Genomic DNA, 15,937 nt, shown 5'->3' with positions numbered 1-15,937 from the left:
GGGACGGGCTGAGGGATGACCGACAGCTCTGTGTTTGGGAGCCGAGTACAGATAGAAAAAACTAAAAATTATTCCTTTATTTCTCACTGTCTTTAACATAGAGCCTTTAAAAGCACAAAATAACATCTGAATATTTTTCTATATAAACCCTGATGCTTTAAGCCATCATTCCCTAGGGATTTATTTTGTTTCATACCACAAATAGCTCCTTTGATTTCTTTTAGGCTAATTTCTTGATCACAAAATGTCATAAAGGAATGGTCAATAACATGGGATCCTCATTTTGGCCCCTAAGGAATAAATTCAAGCTTGCATCATTTTCTGCTGAAAACTCCTTATTCATTTGGGAGGACAGAGTTTGAATCGTTCTTGGTTGACCCCACCCCTGAAGCCATCTTTGACATTAGAGACCATTAGGTCTCTAATTTTTGCCATTAGAGATCATAAGTTCTCTAATGGCAAAAATTCAAATACAATAGAAATAATAATAGACAGCCATCAGGTTCACTGGAGTACTCAAACCCCTCCACCACGTTAAGGTGACGATTCCCCGGAGGGGTCCTCGGCGAACCCCATCAAATTGATCATGAAACCAATTTGATGACATCCCCCATCCTGAGCAAGCATATAGCGACAGTGGAGAGGAAATCTCAGTTTGAGCTGAGAGAAACCTCCAGCAGAACCAGACTCAGGACGGGCAGCCGTCTGCCTCGACTGGCCGAAGAAAAAGATGATAGGAAAGAGACACAAACACAAAGACAGGGACCTGCAGAAACACAAAACACAAAGTTAGCAAGAATATTGATGCATGATGCCTGTGTAAGTCACAAGATACAAAATTAAAGAGAAAACTCAACTGTGCATGACAAGGATAGGTAGAAATCCAGCAGCAGAGCAGCACACAGTGGAGGGGTGAAGAGAGGAATGGCACAGAAAAAACAGCCAGCTCCAGATCCAAAGCATCATAATCTGTAAATAGTTAATGCAACACACACAAACACAGGACAACAAACATAACCCAGGCAACATCCTCCAGGACCCAGAACTATTAACAACCAGAGTAGACAAACAACCATGAGAAAAAACCAGGCCAAATACCCCAACTAAGACGACCAGCCACGAGAGCCCACACAACCATAGACAGTGCCCAATGGTTGCCAAGAGCGTACCCCCCCCCACCCCCCCGGTCGCCCCCACCCCCAACCCCAACCCAACTATATAAAAAATATTAGCATTCTGTTACAAATGTTCAATTTAGTTGTATCCATCCATCCATCAATCCATTTTCTTTTGCTTATCTGGGTTTGCTTGCAGATAATGTCCTCTTTACTGTAGACACTGCACCAATCTGCCTATTGATCGCCTGCTCCACTTTTCCCTCAGTTGTGAACAAGATCCCACGATATTTAAACTACTCTGACACCGGTCATACAGTGACCTAACGAGACACTGATCCCGATCCTAGCTGCTTCACACTCGGCTGCGAACTGCTCCAGCGAAGGCTGTAGGTCACGCCCTGATGAAGACAATAGGACCACATCGTCTGCAAAAAGCAGAGACACAATCCTAAGGCCACCAAAACGGATACCTCAACTCCACAGAAGGACCAAAAGATTCTGTCCATAAAAGTTAGAAACAGAATATGGGCAACCTTTGCGGAGGCCAACTTTCACCAGAAGCAAGCCCGACTTACTGCCGGCAATGAAGACCAAGCTCAGAAACCGGTCATACAGTGATCTAACAGGTCACCGATCCTCATCCTGGCTGCTTCACACTCGGCTGTGAACTGCTCCAGAGAAGGCTGTAGGTCACGCCCTGATGAAGACAATAGGACCACATCGTCTGCAACTAGCAGAGACACAATCCTAAGGCCACCAGAACGGATACCTCAACTCCACAGAAGGACCTAGGGATTCTGTCCAGAATCCAGGATCTGGGCAACCTTTGCGGAGGCCAACTCTCACCAGAAACAAGCCCAACTTACTGCCGGCAATGCAGACCAAGCTCTGACACCCACTGGGAGAGCCTAGCAAACCTCCCACAGGGTTCCCAGAGGAACACAGTCGAACGCCTTTTCCAAGTCCGCAAAGCAGATGTAGACTGGCTGAGCGAACTTCCATGCACCCTCTAAGAGCCTGCTGTGGGTGTAGAGCTGGTCCAGTATTCCACAACCAGGATGAAGACCTGAATCCAAAGTTTAACTATCCAACGGACCCTCCTCTCCAGAACCACTGAATAGACCATACCAGGGAGGCATAAGAGTGTGATCCGACTGTATTTGGAATACACTCTGCAGTCCCCCTTTTTGAACAGGGGAACCACCACCCCGGACTGCCAATCCAGGGGAAATGCCCCTGATGTCCAATGACCAAAATCCCCAGACTTTGAAGACATGCACTAAGGGGATTGATAAGACCGTCAAAGTATTCTGGTCACCTACCCACACTGTCCCAAGCTGAGGTCAGCAGAACAGCATCCCCACTGTAAGCAGTACTGCTGCTGTACCACTTCCTCCTCCTGAGATGCCAGGTGGTGGCCCAGAATCGCCTTGAAGCCATAGGGAAGTTGTTCTCCATGAAGTCTTCAAACTCCTCCATGCCAGCGTTTCTGCCCCGGCGACCACATGAGGTGCATGCCTACATATCTATAATTTAGTTGTAGTTATAATAAAATGCAGGCACATGTAGTCCAGATATGCAAAATATGTATGAATGAAATGGATGTCTACACCGTTGAAATTTTAAACCCCTGTTTTGTACCCTAATTCTTTCTTCTGCTTCTAATTTTTACCCATTAACAAATGATTGTTTTCTACTCACAAAGGTTTTTGTGGGTAGAAAAACTTGTCTGTCAATTAATTTAATTAATTGGCAGGCATTTTGAAAAATAACAATTTTCCAAAAGAAATGTAATAATTTGAGTCTCAAAACTTACCTCTGTCCATACTTACCCTCTATCCATCCTCTTTCTCCACCTCTTCAATAAGCGATCTCTCCGTGGACTCTGACATTGTAGAGGCAGGTGTACTTTGTGTGGCCCCAGTTACTGTTTATCTGTAGCTTTATGGAGCTAAAGGCCATTTTTTCATGGCTCTGTAATGATAAAATGATGTATTAGTTTAATATAGTACAGTAGAGCTAAGAGGGAGTTTATTAAAGGCAAAATAGTTTGAGATTTCAAAGCATTGCAAGAGCACCACCAACATTGCTTCAATGTTTTCCCATTTTGTCATACGTCCACAAATGTTCATGTATTTAATTGGCATTTTATGTAATAGTCCAACACAAAGAAGCATATAATTGTGAAGTGGAAGGTGATGAGGGTGATCTTCATCAGCAGATGGAAATAGCTATAAATACAGATCAGTCCTGGAAGAAAACCTGCAGAAGACTTAAAGTGAAACTCATCCCCAAATCAACTTTTTTTTGCTGACAAACTGTCTAAATATGTTATTTGGCATTCTATCTAAATAGATAGCATGTTCTGTGCAAAAGGACATTTTTTGTGCAAATCTTTCAGCTGGGCATTAATTTGCCTAAAATCATCTCATTACTGGTCTCATCATCATCGGTCAATCGGCTCTTAGGGAATTAAATTTTTCTGTTGGTTGCAGCAGTGGGGCTTGGTACAATTTAGTCATTAAGGTAACCAAAGCACAGCGCCCCTAAAACCAGTGGCACTCAGGAGTTGTTGCCAGCGTTGCCATGGCGATTGGTAAGCATTGACCGATAGCATTATTCAGTTTTACAGATGTGTGATTTGTTTGCAATGTGGACACAGAATGGGATGGGTCTCCTCTGCTCTGAGTGTTGGTGAGGGTTTGGTGTTGAGGATGACTGTATGAGACCAGCTGAGGAAGCCGGAGAAGCTTCTGGCAGCTAATGGCCGCTCTCGTTGCTCGCTCAGGGCAGACAAGCTGTCTGCAGCCGAGCAACACAGAGTTATCGCCATTAAAGTCTCCAACAACAGAGAAAAAGACTCTCTAGATTTACCAGATTTAGAATACGATGACGTTTATATTTTTAACATGAAAACACTGAAAAGTTCAATGGGTATAAATATGTTGCCAGTGATTAAGCAAAGTAGCAATAAAAAAAGCAACTGGGATAAACATACCGGTAGCTCAAAGGTCTGAAGAGAATCTCCATCCTCCTCATAGATAAAAGTTCCCAGGTGAGTCCACTCCTGTTCAGGTTCCCTCATTCCCTGCAAAACAAAATTAGACAAATATTCTTATAAATATGTCTGAAAGTTAGACTGAGTGTTGCTGTTTAATATTCAGATACTTGTGGCTTACATAGACAGAAAACTCCTTGGGAGCACTCCAGATGTTACCAGTCGGGGACAACATTTTAGGCAGGTGACCCAAGGTGACGTGACTGATAAGGACTCTGTGGGACAGGGCGATGGCTAAATGTCCCTGGGAACCTTCAAAAGCCCAGCACTCTCCTGGATTTAGGCGAGTCCTCCCCTGAAGAGAAAACCAGTTCAAAGTTTCAGTGGGATGTTAAAATGATAAACAAACAACCTTCTAACTATTACATCACATACAAACACCATTCTGCTTCGTATTCATGTTGCATTATGATTGCAGTTCAGTTCATACCTGGATGACAATGTCTGGGTGGATAAATGGCTCTTCTAGTGCAAACCCAAACCAACCGCATCTTTGTAGTTGGCCAGGATGTGCGGCTAATGGCCTCCACTGTAAAACCTTTGCTCCTGTTTTCAAACACACACAGAAAGTGAATTAAAACCATCTAAGCTTAAAACATTCAGTCAGATTTATGATAGCAATGACTTACCTTGTGATTTCAGAGCAAAGTTGGGCAACAAATCTGCCGATGGAAGAAGGTAGTCCATCTTATTCTGCAGGACTATCAGAACATCCTTCACTTCCTGTATTTGTCTTCCTTTATCTTCACATCCTGGGACCGAAACCTAAACACAATTGAAGTTAGATGTTGGGTCATATCACTAAAGAGGACATTCATATATGGGTTTTGATTAACAGAAAGCTTACTGTGTTTATGGTGGGGGGTGAAGAAACCAGAGGGTCCATGGAAAGAGGAGCAATAATGCAGGCAAATCCTGACAAATGAGGAGAAATGAGAAGAAGGTGGCAGGATTAGTGACACTGTTTTCAGACTAAAAACTCTCTACAAAACTTAGAAATATCGGTGCTTGGCTGTTTGTAGAAGAAAATCATTTACCATAAAACAAGGCGAGAAATATGACGCTGACAAAACAACGTTTCAGCGTGAACTTCAATAGGTCCTCATTGCTGCAGCAGCTGCTGCTGCTGCTGCTGCAGCTGATGTTTCCTGAAGACGTCTCTTTTGTTGCTGCGTGGTTATACCGACGGTATGTCCACTTCCTGTTCAGCCAAGGTAGAACAAATACAAATATGTAAACAGATTCATAGATCCTAAGATTATTGAGTAAAATATGCAAAGTCGTTTTGGCAAAAGTATTCACTTCCCTTGAACTTTTTTACATCTTGTTTTTAATGACCCTTTACTTAACCAGGAAGTCACCATTGAGAATAAGAATCTATTATTCAAGGGAGACTTGGGTTATAATTCAATGTTATCACATTACAAACACAAACTTTGTACATTTTTTATCAGTCATACTTAGTTCTACATCTCTTTTGATCTGAGTTTGCTATTTTAATTTATGTACAGTATTATTTTCCTATGCTGTAAATTAGCCCTTCCTGCACAGCCTCTTATTTTTATTTTTCCCATCATATATTTTTAAGTTAGTTTGAATTTGCATTCAAACTAAGGTCTAAAAAATAAACTAAAGACCTTATAATGTCAACGTGAAAACTAACCTATATAAAAATAATAGCAACAAACAAAAATATTTTACCTAAAGAAAGTGGCTGCATAAATATTCACGCTTTTTAAAAGTGACTGAACACTGAATTCCTCCACTGTGTCTATTCCTAACTGAATCCTAATTAGTGACATCAGAAGGCAGTTGTGATGTATGTATGGAACATACATCACAATCATAATTTAGAGGCATCACAATTGGAAGGCTGAAAAATAAACTGCTACAGAAATTTGTCAAAAAAAAAAAATTTCTTTCTTATTTGCTAAATTGCTAAATAGTACACATGAGTTTGTGGTTTTTACATGAAAAGAAGTAAAAAGTTCAAAGGGGAAGAAATATTTTTGCCATTTCTTGAATTTAATACTTCTGTTGATTCTGTTTACCTGATGCTGGTCTCATGATAAGAGATGGTTGGTTTTCCATCAGCTCCATAGTAACCATTTAGCACCAGTCGAACACTTCTTCTCAAAATGTCTAAACCAAAACAGAGGCATGGAAAGTTGGTCAGTGACTTTAACACAAAGCAGATCAAACATGACAAGATCACATAACTTTTGATCAGTTTCAGCGTCCTAAAACCATTCATGAAATTTAAAACTATCATTTATTTGAACTTTATTCTCATGCAAATCAAAGCATTATTTCTGGAAATTATCACAGTCATTGATCTTCAAATGAAATAACTTTAAACAGCTTTTCAATTTTTCCAGATTTGATTCTTGTCACCATTATCAAACGTGCAAAAAAATAAATAAAATTTTTTTTTTTTTTTTTCTATCTTTGCATACGACTGAAAACAAACTGTTCCGTCTGAAATTTAAATTTAACTTTAAACAGCTTTTAAATCTACAGTTGGAGAAAATTTGTCAAGATTTGGACCTTCTGTTTTGGTCATTTCAAACAAATTGTCAAATATACAAGACTAAAAACAATCTTTTTTATATTTTTGCATAAAATAGAAAACAAACTATTCAATTTTAAATTATAAAAACTTTTTTCTCATTTATTGAATGTTTAGAGCCAAACCAGTCACGGTGTTATTTCTGACAATTATCACAGTCAGTGATCTTCACATTTTCACATGAAATCACTTTGGACAAAAAAGCTTTAAATCAACTGTTGGGGCCAATTTTTCCAGATTTCTTCCATCTCACCTTTATCAAACATGTAAAAAAAACTAAAAAACAACAGTCCTGATATCTTGAATCTTTACATAAAACAAGAAGCAAAACTATTCCATCTTAAACTGAAAAAACTTTTTTCTAACCAACAATCTTCATTAACAAATCACTAATAATTCTGTCAAACCAAAAATAATATCTTTCCAAAATTGTGATCAAGTTATCCTTGATGAATATTCAAAGAAAATACTTACGTTTCATTCTTGTATTTTTACAGTATTTCAGTTGAAATGTAGTAAAAGTCTCTTGAACTCTTGGACGTGTCTCTTCTCTGAAATCCACAAGCACAAATGAGAAAATTCAGTTAAAAATTTCTCCTTTGATGAAAAAATTCCAAGACGCTTGTGATGTATGTTTCATAATTCATACAAGTTCCATAGGTGTGATGTCAGCATCAGCAAACACAATGGAATTTCTGTGTTGATTTAACATAATGCAACTTTAAATACATAAAATGACTAAAATCCTGCTTAGTTAATAAGTTTATTAATTTGTATGTACAAACATATGTGACAACTAGTAAATATTGAAATTACAGTAGTACTTTATATTTAGTGCAGTTCAAGCAGAACCCTGAACTTCTACTTATTGAAACTTAGGTCCAAAGATACAGTAGCAGTTCATTTGTACTTCAACAATGGACCTCTAAATAAAAACTACTGAACGTGACAAGTCTAACACAATAAAGTCCTGTTATTAAAATGTAATTCAAAGTGAACAAACATACTGCATAAGTTCCAGAAAACTGTTGAAGCAAACAGTTGCCACACTAAATGATGTCATCAAACACCAACCAATCAGGCTCACTTCTATCTAATGACGTAAGCTAGAATGAGCTACCGTATTTTCCGGACTATAGAGCGCACCACACTATAAGCCGCACTTACAATTTTTGGAGTTTTTTAAAACTGGAAACGTACACATATAAACCTCACCGGGTTATAAGCCGCTGATATCTCCGCCGCTCTCAAGGACACAGCGGAGGGCAGCGTAATAAATCTGCTATTAAGGACGCAGCCCTGCCTTTAGTATAATTTAATAAACTCAATTTTCATTTAATCAGAAAATCCTTGTGTGGTCTCCTTTAATGTTACCCCACCAAACGAGCCTAGTGGACGTAACATAATCAATAGTTAATTTTGTTGTCAGTTAATTGAACGAACAGACGGACGGATGTAACGTCTCACATTGCAAATCTTGTGCCACAACACAAAAAATGTTTCCTAAAGAGAAAAGGATTCAGGATTTCAAGAGTAAATAAAAACTTTCTGCTCAGTCCAGTGAAGGAGAAAAAACGAAGTGGAGGAAAAACATTGTCATCCCTTATGTGGCTGGAGAATATTTTCCTTGTGCAATATTTCAGTCCTTTTAAACCCAACACTCAAACTAAAACTGGTTCATACAAAGAATAAAACACCCAATCAAAGGCTCAGTGGTATATGTAGGAAAGTTCAGCCAGGAACGTTTAAACTTGGACACTGTAGAACATAAACAGTAGCTACACTAATGGATGGTGCAACACAAAAGAGCAAACTCATTGAGTTTGATCCAATCAATATTAAATAAAAATGTTTAAATTGTTTAATTATCTATGGTAATTTTAAAAACATATTGTTACAGCAGATGGGTGGTGCAGGTTGCTACAATCGATAGTAGCCACACAGGCAAACCTGCTAGAAGGAAACAAACACATCATGTACAACACTTTCATTCTATTGGCTGAGAGGTTGCCAGGCGACTGTGCCACAAGACAGTTCCATGTGTAAGCGAGCAGAGAGTCCGAGCCAGGGGTGCCGCCAGGAATCATGGGCCCCATGACAAAAAATTCAATTGGGCCCCCTGCTCACCTGCTGTTACAGTTTTTTTAGTCTATATGACCCATCAAAAGCCACAATTTTAAAGGCTTGTGACTTTTTAAAATTAAAAAAAGTGACTGTCCTGCTTTCTTTGGTCCAATACTGATACTTGCACAATATTTATTGATAGTGAATTTTAAATGCAACAGTCCACATACTGTATGCAAATAGGTTGTTTCTTTTTTATTATTACTAGCTTTAGCTTACTGAAATGTTTCTCCCCACCAACAACAGCCAAAGATAACGTGCAAAATATACATAAAGCAATCCAGACTTCTCAAAAATCCAATGTAGTTGCATTTTGTTCAAGCTGCAGTATATAACTTTCATTTAAAAAAATATGTTCTTTCCTTATTTGTTAAAGCTGTCATCATGTCGTGACGGTTGCTATGAGACAGATCATCTGTGAAAAATTCAATCTCCTCAACCTCTTCCCTGAACTACTATTGCTGGAGATAGGCACCAGCACCAGCACCTCCCGACCCCACCAGGGACAAGGGTGTTAGAAAATGGATGGATGGATGGCAGACTGTCAGTCGGAGGATCAGTGAGGTCCTGTCCCGCTGGTCGTGTCTGTTGTTCCAGAGGATCTCCTCGCTTCAGCTCTGGGGGTTCCAGCCCTCGCTCCGGCATCAGAAACCATAGGGGTCCCAGGATCTCGCAGGTGGCCTGCAACAAGGGGTCTCTATGGCCGTTGGCTTCGTCGCCTTTGGGGTCATAGAAGGTTCCTGCGTAGGTGTGGAGGAATGCTGCAGCCATCCGCTCGCCCCTCAGATGCGCTTCGGACTCTCTTGCGGCTTTCCGGTCGCCCTCCAGTTATGCCTCGGGCTGCCGGTCATGTGTGCATGGTGGTCTGCTGGACCCGCCTGGTCGGCCGTCCGGCCTTTGGACTGTTGGGTGAATATTTATTGGCTGCCCAGATGACTTTGGTTTTGATTTTCAGGTCGCCCCCTCCGCCCAAGATCCCCCCTCCCACCCGTGGTCGGTTGTTTTTGAGTTTATTCTCTCGCTCCCTCTGGGGTCCCAGGTTTATAGGCCTTTGGCGCTGGGTTTTTCTTTTCTTGAGTAGTGGGGTTGTGTTTTGGGGTTTCTGGTATCCGCCCTTGCAGGGAGAGTTCTGTCATGATCTCAGTATGTTGGGGGGGGGGGGGGGGGGGGGGGGGTTGTTTCATATGTGCTTCCTGTCAGATGTCAGGGTTTATTTTGACCCAAGTTATTCTCCAATGCTCCCCGTTAATTTAGCCCTGGTGTGTCACCCGTGTCCGTTGATTAGTTATTCCCCTCACCTGTTCCCCATAGGATTTAAGTTTGAGTTGTGTCCATGTGTGGCGCCGGATTCTTCTCTGGGTTTAATGTATGTATTCCAGTGTCGCTCCGAGTGTTGACCTGTCCGTGTTCCGACTAAAGAAAATAAAAGCAAGATGCCACGTCACAGTGTACCTTCTGGTTCATCCTCAACCTTAAAGACTTCATTCCTGACACTGTTTTACATGTCTACTTTGTTCACATGCAAATAATACTGTTCAGGAAGCCGTACAGGTCAGCAGACGTTGTGTTCGCAGGTAGTTTTGTGATTTTATTAGAGTGTGCGTCCATAAGAGTGGTAAGCTACAGTCTATTTATGTTTTAGTAGCATTATATGTGTATTTTAGTACCTTGGACATTTTCTGTTGCTGGATTTCCAGAATAAGTGATGGCTAGGCCAAACTCATTTCTACTCTAAAATGGTGAAACATATTATGTTTAGTTGCTCTCTTTTACTTTATTTAACTTGAATAGTAACAAAAGACAAGTAATGTGATTATAATATGTTTGTAACCTAGAAAATGAGTATTGTGTTCATGGTGGATTGTAATTTGTATTTATTCATATTTCTTTGTAAAACCACACACAATATAAAAACTACTTATTAGACTAATTTTAATCAAATCGTGATCATTATATCTAAGAAAAATGTTCTACTGATTAAGTTATATATTGACTAAACCATGAATCTAAATCTAACCTAGACAGCGATGTGGTCCAGACTGTGGCGTCAGACCCACGTGACCGGTGAGCAGCAGGGCTCTGTCCGAGGTGCTGAAGCAGGAAAAACAACCCAGCAGCCGAACCGCCGTTAGTTTTCAGCGTTATGTGGTCCAACAGCTCTGACTCGACCTCCGAGCTGCTCCTCGTGCTGCTGTACCGATCACTTAGAGGTGGTTAGCGCGATATCTCCAGGCGCATCCCGCCCCTCGCGCCCCCTTTGGCACGCTTCCGCCTCAGCCGACCAATGAGAGCGCGATGCGCTGCAGCTTATAAAGCGACCTGCCGTCGAGCTGTTCACCCCGCCGTCCCCCGCCGTCCTATGAACCACTGATCCGAGCCGCATCCCCAGATCTACCGCAACCCGCGAAGATGGCGACCCGGGTAAGAGCGCTATATGTGTTACTGTCCCGCTGTAAGAAACAGAGTCGGTCCAGTGTTGGTCATGCGGCTCATCCACTGCTGCAAGATGTCGGTTAAGCCTAATCTTCCCGTTAACCTGGAGCCCAGGCAGCCTCGTTTCCGCCTGAATGTCACCGTGACTGAAGAGCGGGGCTGTGTGTTTCAGTTTTAGCTCCCCCTCTCTCTCTGTGTGTGTGGGGAACATTTTGGGCCGGGTCTGCCTGGTCTCAGCCTGCTAACAGCTGCCAGAATCAACAGAAAACCGAGGCTTCGCTTTGCCCTTGAGCCGCCGTAGCTGCCTGACATGCAGCCAGTCCTCCGGATGGTCATCAAATAAGGAGGCTGGAGCAGGCTCTCTTTTGTTGTTGTTGTTTTGTGTTTGCTTTTATTGTAATTAATGGGGGGAAACAAACAAACAAAAAAAAACAAAAAAAACAGCGCGTCCAATTTCGCTCAGGATGCGTTAATGTCGCCTCCGATCCGCAGCCTTGTGGCGCTGAAAAAGCCGCACACAGCGGTGCATGGCTGGCTGCTGGATGGTGCATGTTGATCTGACTGGTTCTGTTCAACCCGCCGACGTGCAGGGGAACAGGGTGTTGAAGGTAGCTGGTGATAAATCTGCCCCGCTGGCCTGCCATCACTTTCACTACAAGCCCCTCCTTGCCGCCCTCATCAGTGAACGGGGTGGGTTTTATTTAAGAAGGCGAACCTCTCTCTCTTTTTTTTTTTTTTTTTTTTCTTCAAAAGCCTCGGAAAAGCGCGATCTTTAAGCAAGGATTGTGTAATTACCTCTAATACCAGCAAATACATCGATTTGATATGCTGCAGCTTTACTGACATGACAGATAAAACCTGATTTTTGTCCCCATGTGTTGACATTCTGCTGCACCTCTCTTTTTATTGAAAGTCATCCTCTAGTTACAATGCACGTTTCAGATCTAGTCAAAACATATGCAGCTGCAACTCGATTCACAGTTTCATAAACTAGAACATTTACTACAAACAGCATAACTGTATCAGCATCATTATGCGACACACTATCATTATATAAACATGAAGAATAGGATGTCCTCCTGCTGAGATTAGAACTGGTGCCGGCTGTCTCTGCATCCTTCAACATACTGATTAGTATTTATATAGGTTATTATTTTAATTCTAGCGGTTCCCTAAAGAAGTGTATTACAAATAAAGAATGTTTAAAGAGCAGTACGTATGATTTCTGTCATGCAGTCATAAAATTACCTAAAATAATTTAGTAAATAGTTCTTGTGGTTCATTGATTACTTTGCGAGCGATGGAAACCCAAATCACATTCCTGGTTTGTGCCGACAAATCTGGTGAATAATTCTGATTGAACTTTAAGAAATACTCATCAAATGCTAGGATATTTTTAGCAGCTTGTTTCTGGGTAGTTTTATCAATGCATTAAGCCACAACTGGCCTCTTGAGGACATTCAGAATCTTGAATGAAAATGAGTTTGACTAGACATATCAATCTGCCTTTGTGTTACTTTACTTTTCTTTCTGCCATGATCTTCTACAACATTGACCACAAACCATACTATCTCAAATTTCATATTTTACAACCTATAAAATATTCTTTAAAAAAAAAAGGAGTACAAAGAGACTAAAAAACACCATAGGACATTTTTTTGGGTTTTTTTCCCCATAACATCATGTTTAATCAGATCTTTCCATCAATTAGAACAAGTTTCCTTGTAAGGATTCTGCCAACACCATGTTTTAAAAACCCAAACCAGCTCCTGGTTCTCCCCCTTCCTTCGTACAGAAGGTCTGGGTTGTTGAGAACCCGTTGCTTGCTGGAGGCGTGGCTGATGGTGCTGAAGTTTGAAATAATTGGATCTGGTTTTATCCAGTGGCTAACATTTAGCCAATAAATGGAGCTGCAGCACTAAGATATCTTAAACATTCCTACATCAATCACGCGATATTTGTAAGTGTGGGCAGCTTGGTTTATTTCCAAAGTATAACCCTATATAAAACAGTGTAGAAAATTGTCGTCATCGTTCACAACTTCTTCTGTCCTCTGAGTGGCCCCGTTAAAATTCTAGTGGAGAAATCCACTTCAATGGGAGAAATTCCATTGAAAGGACATGAGAGTCAAGCAGGATTCCGTAGGAAGGCAATGACCAGGCTGATGTTTTTAGGGAGATTTTTCTACTTCTTTTCTAGTCCAACCAATGTCTCAGGTGAAAAAAGAAGGCCTGCCCACCTCCTGATGTCGCAACAACCGTGCTTTACGGCGGGATGATGCGTTCAGGGTGACATGCAGTGTCAGTTTTTGAGTACATACAGTGTTTTGGATGAAAAGTATAATTTTGGTCTTATTTGACCAGAGCCCCTTCAACATGAGACACCTACTGTACATAACTTGGCAAACCTTAGCAATAGCTTTCTTGTGTAACAAAAGTCAGATTTGTGACTAACAGCTGCAGCGTTGACTGGTTATCCTCCTGAGCTGTCTGTGGGGGTTTTGCTTAGTGGCCATTTCTAAAGGAGGTCAGAGGCTGAGATAAGAAAAGACGAATCTTTGCAATCCTGTAACACATCCTTTATGTGGATGCCTGATGTGACATAGGCATGTCACATCAGACTAATTCATTTTCTATTTTAATCAGCAACAAGCCCAGTTTCTGCCCTCATCAGTGCAGACAGAATGCATGCTCATGATGCTAACAGCTGCTAACAGTTCGGGGTTCTACCTTAGAGCCTATGCTGCAGCTTTGTCCTCTTAATTATGGTATGTTTCTGAAGGAAGTTCCTTTAAAGGCTTGATCAGCTGTAGACGGCTAAATCTGCAGACGGAGCTATCAGCTGTTAGCTTAGTGCTCTCATCTAAAACAGTATCGTGCTGTTTGTGCTGAGACATTCATTTTTACCTCAGAGGAGATGAGTGACTCAGCACGAACAAAGCAGTTCCTGTTTTAATAGTAACTTCTTGGGGCTCTTCTTCCCCAAGAAATAGCCTTGTGTGTTATAAACAAATGAAAATAACAATAAGGCTTTATAGAATATTCATTTTAGCTGATCAGTTTGTATGGAGCCGCGGTTCCTCTGCTCTCAGAATAATGGCGCCGGATCACTACCGGCATCAGAGACATGGAATGATCCGATATTAATACCTGTATCAGTTATGATATTGAGAAAAATTAGGTGACAATGTGCCTGATGCATAAGGGCAGATCTATTCAGTCTAATTCTATGCTTTGTCCTCGGAGTGATGTCATGTCTTATTATTTATTTTACATTATATTTAGAATTCCCAATTGCACTTTCTGAACCATTTGAAAAGTTTGTGGCTGTTTATTTTACATGTCAACCAATCGTTTTCGTTAGTTTCATTGACTGTTCCTCTAATTGCACCGACTGAACAAATGAAAGTTGTTGTTTTAACATGTTTGACCAAAATTATGAAGCTGTTGGTTTATTTAAGTGTGCTATGCTGATTCAGAGTTAGCAAAAAAAAAAAATTAATTCAGTACATTTATCTTTGTGATTTTTTAAAAAAGAAATCTTTTAGTTTAATTCAGCTCTGTTTTTCTCTATTGGATTATTATTGACAGATACTAAATCTCAGAAATCTGTCGGTGTCTGAAGTGAAAAAAATGGAGCTTGTACAATTCTTTCTGTTTTGATGGTACATTCTCGTTTCTGGTCATCCACCATCAGTCAGAAGTGTCCACTGGCGTTCTGATCCCAGAGGAAACCACAGACTCACTCCGTCATCTGAGCACTGTTGCATCCTGGGATGTGTCAAAAGGAGTCAGTGGAAAGCAGCTGGCTATGCAGACTGACAGCTTGATGACCTCAACACCAAACTACAAACAGAAATTCCTCTGCATAAAAATAAATTATTATCCAATAGTGGGTCGGTGTGTGGGATACTAGCCCTGCTGGATAGAAGTGTCGGAGCAGACTGAATGCTGGAGCAGACTAAATGCTGGAGCAGACTAAATGCTGGAGCAGACTGAATGCTGAACTGGACTATTGTAAATACTGGGGAAGACTAAGTGCTGATTGGGACTAAATTCTGGATTGGGCTAAATGTTGGGGCGAACTAAATGCTGGGATGGACTGAATGATACTTGCGGCCAATCCAGGAGCATAATTCCTTTTCCTTGGCATTGATTGGCTGTACCCCCAGGAGTGGCAATAACACAGACTGTGGATGTTAGCTTGTGCAGTTGTGCTAAGATCATTTCCATTGTGTGCGCATGTTAAGGTATATTTGGTGTTTAAACTATTAAAATGAGCTTAGTGCTTTTAGTGAAGGACTCTGTTATTCCTGATTTCCATCATCATCCACTGGAGAAAATAATCAAACTTTTTCTTCTTTTTTAAAGTTTACTTGTATTTCTACAGCAGGCCATTGTAACATTCACATTCTGGTTGTGCTGAGATGAACGATTCTGTAAAATACAGTTTTAATTTAACATTTTTCAGCCATACAGTGTGTGTAGCTATCTGGCCTTGTTAAAGCCCAGAAACCAAAGATCAGATCCATAACAGTTCAACATCTAAACAAGCAAACACTGAGTTACAGTTCTCAGTTTTCTCTGTGCAATGACTGTTAGGTGTGAGACAGAAACAGTGTTGGGCTTTAGGATT

General features: G+C 40.9%; 2 protein-coding genes across 2 annotated transcripts in view; one reads left to right on the top strand and one right to left on the bottom strand.

Moving 5' to 3' along the window:
• Window positions 1-3,902: 3,902 nt before the first annotated feature.
• LOC111611667 (SUN domain-containing protein 1-like) lies at window positions 3,903-9,640 on the bottom strand. The gene is made up of 7 exons (XM_023349253.1): window positions 9,412-9,640; window positions 5,024-5,091; window positions 4,806-4,941; window positions 4,607-4,722; window positions 4,298-4,471; window positions 4,117-4,206; window positions 3,903-3,920 (listed from the first exon to the last, which is right to left on the bottom strand). The coding sequence occupies exons 1-7, from the start codon at window positions 9,638-9,640 to the stop codon at window positions 3,903-3,905; spliced, it is 831 nt and encodes a 276-aa protein (XP_023205021.1).
• Window positions 9,641-11,031: 1,391 nt separating this feature from the next.
• Window positions 11,032-15,937, top strand: part of nsf (N-ethylmaleimide sensitive factor, vesicle fusing ATPase) — a 33,092-nt gene continuing 28,186 nt past the window's right edge. The window contains exon 1 of the mRNA XM_005811809.2: window positions 11,032-11,290. Coding sequence (XP_005811866.1) covers window positions 11,279-11,290 — 12 coding nt within the window. The 5' untranslated portion in view covers window positions 11,032-11,278. The remainder of the gene's footprint in view (window positions 11,291-15,937) is intronic.

Source organism: Xiphophorus maculatus, chromosome 16, assembly GCF_002775205.1.
Source record: "Xiphophorus maculatus strain JP 163 A chromosome 16, X_maculatus-5.0-male, whole genome shotgun sequence".
NCBI lineage: Eukaryota > Metazoa > Chordata > Actinopteri > Cyprinodontiformes > Poeciliidae > Xiphophorus > Xiphophorus maculatus.
Note: the sequence above shows the minus strand (reverse complement) of the source record. Positions and strands in the feature narration are given on the sequence as shown.

Excerpts from the sequence above, each read along its gene's own strand:
- LOC111611667 (XM_023349253.1), bottom strand. The coding sequence starts at position 9,640 with ATGGCTGCAGCATTCCTCCACACCTACGCAGGAACCTTCTATGACCCC. Across the intron at positions 4,723-4,805 it reads CTTTGCTCTGAAATCACAAG|GAGCAAAGGTTTTACAGTGG; the intron begins GTAAGTCATTGC and ends GTTTGAAAACAG. Across the intron at positions 4,207-4,297 it reads CCAAGGAGTTTTCTGTCTAT|GGAATGAGGGAACCTGAACA; the intron begins GTAAGCCACAAG and ends TTTGTTTTGCAG.